Consider the following 9,025-nt stretch of genomic DNA (forward strand, 5'->3'; position numbering starts at 1 on the left):
AAACTGATCCGCTCCAGCCTCATCCCTGCCCTCAACATTCAGACAAAATAACCAAGTGCCTTCTCCCCATCCCCAGTGTTTGCATATCCTGCAATGATTGAATTCCAAGAAACCAAGTCTTGCTCAGGCATTTCGTCAGACATTTGGCAAGAAAACTCAATTGCACCCTGTTTATTATAGAAGTAAATTCAAAATTAATGGAAGCATCAATACAAGAAATAGAGGAAATCACATATATAGATCTAGAGGATCATATGGAGAATTTAGTACCACAATTTGAAGAGATCCCTGAGAATAATGAAACCATGGTTCCTAAGTTTGTTGAACAAGGAGAGTCATCAAAATTGAATCAAGTAAAAGGAAAGGCCCATAAGACCTAAATTACAAATTAAGACATAGAAGAAGACAATTAAAAAAACAATAAGGAAATTGACAAGAGCAAAAGACATGACTCTAAAACAAACAAAACATAACACTATCATTAGAAATGTTATTAACAAGAAAGGTATTAAAAGTAAAAATTTTATGGGGTTACAATATTTAAAAAATAAAATAAAAATAAATACATAAGGATAATAAGAAGCATGAAAAAATAGGGTAATGAGAATAACCATGTTTCACCTAAAATAATGGAAAAATTAGAAGCAAGAAAGCCTTAATTGTCACCAGCAAAGCTAGGGTGAGATACAATTCAACAATAGGCCTATGAATAAATCAATTCCGTGGAACAAGAGGCACATAATGAAAAGGTACAAGATTATTCTCATATTCTTGAACATTATTTTTAGTAGTGTGACTTTCCTTTAGACATTCCTATGGAAAAGGATATCATCAAAGCATCAAAATAAGAGGTAACAGAATGGGAAGTTTTAGGGAGACATATCAAAAGAGAGAGTGAAATGCTCAAAGAGAAAAACCACAAGATTCTCAAAAGGATGTATCACTGGTAGCATAAAAACTCCAAACTCAAGAAATATAGGAGGGAACTACACTTAAATATCAAAATTATGATCAAAAATATACTAGTGAGGAAGCCTAGATGGTTTGTTGCCATGAAAAATAAGGGCACCCAAAACAACCTGGACATTGTCATCTAACCATCTGAAACCATTCTATAAATCAGGAAGTTGACAAAAAAATTGCAATTTTGTCAAATTGCATGAGGACATGCACTAAATTAAGTATGGGGAATGATGGGCCCATAATTAGTAACATTTTGTCATTTTTCTACATTAGTCTGATCTCTTTTACCTTGTAGAAACCCTCATAATCATCTTTCCTACATCATTTTTTCATATTCCACATGAAATTTTCCATATGAACTAAAGAAGGTTCTACAAAGGTAATAATTCTGTTATTCTACGTTTTATATGTTTTTCTTTGTAAAATTAAGATAATATGCAAGTATTGTAGAAATTGACAATTTATGTAGCTCATCTATTAATCTGTAGTAGAATCCAAGGTTAGTAAAGCTTTTGAAGTAGTGAAGTTGAATGAAGCACATGGACATGCAGAAAAAGACTCCAATAAGGTGATCCATCCATCTGGTGCATCAAAGAAGCAATTGAGTCATCACAGTGGTGCAATCAAATCTTAGGTCAACCCATCACATGGCACAAAGCACGAAGATAGATTACACTAAGATGATTATGTGGTAGAGCAACCAACATCAAGTGATGAGATATCTTTATGTATCAAACATGTTAAGGAATAACACAATGATGGATCGAGTGTTCATATGCATTAATAGTGAGATACAAGCGAAGCATAGGGATTAAATTTGAAAAATATCAAATGGATACTTACTCATCATCCTCATTCTGATTTGTAGAATTTTTATTCTGATTTTTTTTATTTTCAAAAATGATAGAAATTGACCTCACTTGGCACAATGAAGGACAATAGACACAAACTTAAGCTTGAGCTTGAGATAGAAAAAAGAAACAATGCATACATTAACTCAAGCTTAAGTTTGTGTCTATTGTCCTTCACTGTGCCAAGTGAGGTCAATTTCTATCATTTTTGAAAATAACAAAATCAAAATAAACATGCTACAAATCAGAATGAGGATGATAAGTATCCATTTGCTACTTTTCAAATTTAATCCCTATGCTTCGCTTGTAACTCACTATTAGTGCATATGAACACTCAATCCATCATTGTGTTATTCCTTAACATGTTTGATAAATAAATATATCTCATCACTTGATGTTGGTTGCTCTGTAGCTCCCCTAACACAATAGAGTTTTGATGCACAATAAATAAAACTTAACTATTATTTTAGCAAGTACAAAAGTCAACCAGATGGATTTCATGACTACAGGTAGAGTAGTGAAAACCAGTCTGGACAATCTGATGATTCAACTAAGCAAGAATTTCAACCATCCAGATCTTTTGCAGTCACAGTTTGAGATATCATGTATTCCTCTGTCATGTCTCCTTGGTTTTGAGGCCATTTCCTATCATTTTCTTAGTTTATTGATTACATTCATTATGCAACATGAAAAGACTTGTGGTTTATATCATCTGATTGGAATTTATATTTATTTCAGATCTCTATCCTCTAGTAGAGAAATTGTTGGAACCATGTGGTCAATTTCAGCTTCTGGATAGGTTTCTAAAACATTTAAGAACTCATAATCATAAGGTGTGAGACAAGGATCTCAGCAGATATGAGAAAAGAACAATACTTTATATGATTGGGTTCTATTTGATTTGGTGTTCATTCTGAAACCTTAACCACATGCAATCCTGATTTGCAAGATTGGAGGATGATGACAGGTTCTGATATTTTTGCAATGGACAAGAGTGTTGGACCTACTAGACTACTACTTGAGTGAGAGCGGATGCAATATGTGCCGCATTGATGGGTCTGTTAAATTGGATGATAAGTAAAGATAGGTTGCTCTCAAGCCTTCTCTATTCTTTGGCATACGATCATTTGTTTGATTTTGATGTCATCAACTCAAATGAGTTTGATTTTGTCTTGGTCAATTAAAATGGCATCGAATAACAAAATTACCCAAAGAAGCAATTTCTGGAACTAGACTTCTGGTTGTTGGCAGAACTAGGCTCAATTCCTAAGAGAGCTTTAATACTTTTTTTTTTACATGCCTAGTTTTACTTTTTAATGAATTTATGTGTTGGTTGATTTACCCCTTCTAAATGGCACTTGATTCAGATCAAAGATTTTAATGATCCAAACAGTAAACTTCGTGTCTTTTTGCTAAGCACACGTGCTAGTGGACTTGGGATTAATATTACTGCTGCAGATACTTGCATCATTTATGACAGTGACTTGGTAAGAAAATTATTTTTATGCCATTGCATCAACACAGGCTTTTTCTAAAAAATTTGTATACTTGGACATGATTTGGTTTGCATCAGCATTAATTTTGTGCATAACATGGAACCTATTTTTTATGAGCCATGTTTTGTAATTTTGCAGTCCCATTGTAAAGCCTTCATGCTTTTGCAAATGTTTGATACATTGGTTGTTGGCATATTTATATAATCCAAAAATGGATTTGCAATCTATGGATCAATGCCATAGTATTGGGCAAACTGAACCTGTGCATGTCTACATGCTTTGCATAGCTCACTCAGCTGAGGTAAGGTATCTCAATCTGCTTTGTCTACTTTTGAAACTTTCATACAAGAAATTAAAGGGAATTTGATTAATGTCATAGACATCTCCTAATCGTTGTTATTTGTAAAAATAGTGCCTTATGCTCAAAGTAGCATTTGACAAGTTGAAGTTGGAGCGTGTTGTGATTGAGAAAGGGCAGTTTCACCAAGAACGAACAAAATCTAGCTTCTTAAAGGTGTAAACTTTTACTTTTGACTAAGCTCTTGTGTCTCTTAACTTCGTTAGTTGAGTTTTTTGGCACTACTTTCATGAATCTATCTTGCAATAGTAATTCATGATCAACAATGTCTAAATAAAATTAGAAGATATAACAATAGAAATCCTAGATGAGAAACTTTGTTAAATTCATCTTATTATAGTCAGATAGATGACTATTGTCTTTAATAGGCAATAGAGGGTTTTACAATGGATAATTGGGTAATAGAATTTCATTTATGAGCAAACAATTTCATGTAGGAACATGAGCTTTTAGCTTTACTTCAGCAAGAAAGAGATGAAGAAGAGGAGCTTGTTCAAAGTGATAAGATTAGTCAAAGGGGAAATGACGACGTGAAACAGGTTGCCCAGAAGGTGAGGACAGCCGAGGGTGCAAGGATTTTGAGCAAATATAGTGAAGAAACAGGAGCGGTGGGAAGGTAAGAAGAGTTCATTAACATTTCATGGTATTTGATTTTAGTTTATCCAGTGCAAGACTGAAGAGCATTCAAAAATGAATTGGATGAATGAACCTGCCTCTCTCTGTCGCTTGGTGATGGGGAGCTTGGTTTGCTACCTGTTTGTCGCCTGGGTGGTGAGCTGCAGAGCGCGAGGTGGAGTTTTCCCTCGGAGTCAGTTGGTGAGCTGGTGAGCTGCAGAGCGTGGGTATGAAAATTCTGCGCCGAGTCGAAATGGTTAGGGGAGCTACAGAGCCCGCGGTTTGCGTAAAATTCGAATTGAAATGAGCAAATTGGTTAGGGGAGCCACAGAACCTGTGGTTTGGGGAAAATTCGAATTGAAATGAGCATTAACTCTTCGCAGCAAGAATCTGGTGGAATCCAGGAATTCTGTCAGATGAGATCATATCACGATTTAATGTTGACCAGTGGCGGGCGAAACGGTGGTGGAGGATGGAAAAGCTCACGAAAGGTGGCGGAGGGTGGAGGAATTTCCGGTGGCTGGAGCCAAACATTTTTCTAGGTGGTTACGGAAACCGAGAAATTCCTCCGCCTTGTTAGACTACTCCTTCAGTAAATGTCTCTTCACTTCGACAAAATCGACTAACATGCTCGGTGGGATGTGGACATTGATAACATGTCCCTTGCCCAGGAGGGAATCAAATCTTGAGGAAAGAACTGCAGAATTGAAATTTTACTATAAACTGAAAAGGACATCCACCTACTTTATTAAATAAGTCGAATATATAATATAAATATAAAAGTGAATAACAAGAATTTAATTTTGGTGTTTAGATTTTGTTTACTGACCATGAAAATACGGGAGGTGAATTTAAAATTATAATTTGTTTGAAAAAACGTGTTTATAATCATTATAAACAAAAAGTAAAAAGATTGTTATAGGTTGGAAATATTGTAAGATATTTGAGCATACATGTGCTCATTAATAATTTCAACTTCACTAAATTCATAATTTGTTGTTGGATTCAAGAGAGATGCAATTTCATATCTACAAACAATTACCTCATATGAAAAACTATCTTTGTTATTCTCAAACTTAAATGCCTCAAACTCTGATTAAAATAGGTCATCATCTACTACAATCATTCCTACTAGATCACACATGTTATTCACTTCTTTATTAGAATCTTCACCGTCATCAACAAGGTCTATTGTTGGATTCACCAATTCAAAACTCACTTTGAAGTCACCATCCGCATGTGTCTCGTCACAGTGGGATTCACTATCATCTTCACCATCCACGTTATAATGGGGTTCTTGAGCATCTATATTCTCTTGCTCTACTTCACACGTAGAGGCTTCAAATTCTTACTCTACAATTTTTTTGTGTCTTCTTCATCCTTGTGCATGTCTGCATGATGGGTTTCACTTTTATAGTCTGTATGACCATCATCCACATTTGAGTGGGACTCTCCAAGATTTGTTTTCCTCCTAGAGTCTTGCTCATTTACTCTCAAACCTCATTACTACACTAAGGAAACTTTTAAGACATTTCTTTAAGACAGAAGAAATATTTTGTGTTAAAAAACCACCTTTTATTTTAGTTAGTCTATGTTAAAATTTAATACCAATTGAATTGTCTTACATATAAAATTTAAGAAAAAACAGTTTTGAGACAAAAATATTTTAACGCAAAAATTTATATTTAAGACAAAAAACAATTTAAGACAAAAATATTTTAAGACAAAACTTCAAATTTAAGACAAAAACAGTTAGAGGCAAAAATATTTTAAGACAAAACAGTTTAAGACAAAAATATTTTAAGACAAAACGTTATACTTAAGGCAAAAACAATTTGAGACAAAAATATTTCAAGACAAAACTTTATATTTAAGACAAAAATACAGTTTGAGACAAAAATATTTTAAGACCAAACTTCATATTTAAGACAATGGCTAGTTAAGATGAAAGACAATTAACAATTAAGACAAAAACATATCAGTTTAAGATAATATTATCTAACAACTACAAAATTGACTCAGACATTGTGCCCTAAGTCCGCCATCTTGCAAGCTACTACAGTCTCGCGCCTATATCGAGCTTGTTATTTCACTTACCATTCACGTTATCATATATAAAGACATTGATTTTTTGGGCTCTTTGATTTGTGGGGGTAGCCATCTCTAAAGAACGCGACAACTTTTCCTAGCACAATTTCCTGGACATTAATTCTACTTCTATCCCTTCGATCTCTGTTGATACGATTAGAGAACTTATCTATTTTTGCATTCAGCCGGTGAGTCACTTTGGTTCTTACTATTGCAGAGAAGTTGATAAACTAACTCAATAATGGACTACTTCTCATAGCATGTGATTAAGCCTCGAATTTGAATTTCCCTTAATATGCATCCCCTTAGACTTTGGATCTAGCTCAGGGTAATTAATTACAAGAAAGATTGCAATGTGGGTGGCTTACAATTAGGTGGAGAATTGAAGTCCTTCCTTCATTTTTCAATCATCATTAAACACAAATATGAGTGTACATTGCTTACATGTATTGCCTTATGGAGTGTGATGAATCTTGTTACATTGTAACTAGTGCAAGATCTTGCATGTTTGTAAATGTAAAAGAATTTTTGATTTTTGACGCTCACTGTACCTTCATGATTAGAATGGTGTCATGTATGCACATGAATTTTAAAATGTTCCTTGAATATGTTATTCATTATTATGTACATGATGAATGTGTAGTTATGTGTTCATATTCAATCAGGTGATTTCCAAATTTATGGGTTTACTTAGTTTAACCAATCCCTACGCTAGTTATTATGTCAAAATGAGAGTTTAGGTATCAATAATTGGGTCATGAGTCTCCTTGTTATGAAACCAGCTCAAGAAAAGATAGATCAACGCCTTAGAATTCAGCCTCTTCGAGGGGGAAACCTCCTTTACATTACATAAATGAACAATTCTTGGATGATACAAATGAAAATACCTCCTTTCTATATATAAGAGTCTAAGGGGTCATAATATAATCAGAGCCGACATAACAATAATAATGTAAGGGCACAATAATAACAATAGTGGGCTTCTATGGAGCACCATAGTAACAATATGGGCACTACATGGGTACATCAATATAATAAGTGGGTTATACTAATAACAATAAGGGGTTACACTAGTAGTATAGGGGCCTAACATGCCCCTCTCCTTCAAAAAGCGTTGTCCTCAACGCTTGAGTAGTTCTTGATGCTTCTGTATAAAATTCTTGTCCTCCCATGTGGAATATTCGATGGGTAATTTCTTCCACTTGATGAGATACTCTGAAATTGATCGATTTCGTAGTTGTCGGGTTCTTGTTTCTGTGACTTCTCCTGGTTCCAATATGATTTTTCTTTCCTCTTCAATTTCTGGAAATATTGTTTGAATTGGGATCTTTTGCAACTTTTGAATAAGTGGCCATACTTCTTCATCCTTCTTCCATTCATCCCTTGCTTCGTTTATCCAATCTGGTTGGATAATATAAATAGCACAAAACAATGCTTCCACATCCTCATCCTTGAAGAGTCTTCCCATTTGGTAAGGTCGCCATTTTTTAAGTGCATGTAGTATTGCCAACATTTCCTTCTCATAAATAGCTTGCTTGAGATGTAGTAGTAAAAATACCCAATCACCTACATCAAAACATTTTTCACTACGATGTTGATCTACCTATTGTTTCGTTTGATTTTGCACGGAAGTGGCGTTATCCTTTAAAAGTTGGAGAACTTGTTGTTGATGCTCAATGTGATCCTTCCCTGCTTGAACCTTTTTCTTCTTGATATTTCCTTCTATCTCTAGAGTTTGAGGAGTGGTAATTTCTTCCAATCCTTTACAAGATATGGTCGGATTCATTTCTTGATGCTCGATGTGATCTTTCACTTCTTGAACATTTTTCTTCTTTATATGTCCTTCTATCTTGATAGTTTGAGGAGTGGTAATTTCGAACAATGAATTACAAGATATGGTTGGATTCATTTCTTCTTTCTCGATGTGATCTTTCACTTCTTGCACCTTTTTCTTCTTGATATGTCCTTCTATCTTGAGAGTTTGAGGAGTGGTAATTCTTGCCAATTCTTTACAAGATATGGTCTGATTCATTTCTTCTTTCACTCGGTGGGGTCCTGGCGTATATCTTCTTCTTTTGTTGTTTCTTGATCCCTTTCTTCCTCCTCTTCACATTCTATGTAAAATAATTTCTTCTTAGCACACTTATGACCTTTAGTGCATTTGCTATCACAATTGTAACAAAGCCCTTTTTCTCTTTTTTCTTCCAATTGTTGTGGTGTAACCCTCGTAGGTTGTGGAAGGCTAGGAGAAACAACACTTCCATATTTATAGTTGTGAGGGGTACACTTCCTGGTTTCCATAATTTTGCTTTCCACTATGTCACAGAGCCCTTTTACTCTATCCAATTGTTGTGGTGTTGCTCTAAAGAAGGTGTTGCTCTTTGTATCCTCATAATGTGCTATCATTTCCTCCGTGAAAATTGACCACGTAACAAGTTGTTTACGAGAACAAAGCCCTTTGTACCATAAAAATTGATCTGGTTCTAAATATGAAGATGTAATACATACCTTTTGTAACAATTTTACACCATGTAGATCAAAATATTGCTCCATCTGAAGTATCCAATTTACCGGATCCTTACCATCAAACTTCCTCATCTTGCTTTTTCTTGATTTTAGGAGCTCAACCTTGAAACAACTGTAACTTTGTAACT

At 34.6% G+C, this 9,025-nt stretch overlaps 1 protein-coding gene across 1 annotated transcript; it reads left to right on the forward strand.

Annotated features, from left to right (window-relative positions):
- The first annotated feature begins 2,304 nt into the window (after nt 1-2,304).
- On the forward strand, nt 2,305-4,825 carry LOC149217246 (chromatin remodeling protein DDM1-like). Its single transcript, XM_089390171.1, is given in 8 exon segments — nt 2,305-2,419; nt 2,553-2,647; nt 2,782-2,901; nt 3,182-3,298; nt 3,510-3,611; nt 3,723-3,824; nt 4,106-4,284; nt 4,732-4,825. Coding segments are annotated over 8 exon segments (924 nt in total).
- Nucleotides 4,826-9,025: the final 4,200 nt, after the last annotated feature.

This window comes from Pinus tabuliformis, chromosome 1_1 (genome assembly GCF_031772625.1).
Source record: "Pinus tabuliformis cultivar Carrire ecotype Pingquan chromosome 1_1, CPIR1, whole genome shotgun sequence".
In the NCBI taxonomy this organism is placed as follows: Eukaryota; Viridiplantae; Streptophyta; class Pinopsida; order Pinales; family Pinaceae; genus Pinus; species Pinus tabuliformis.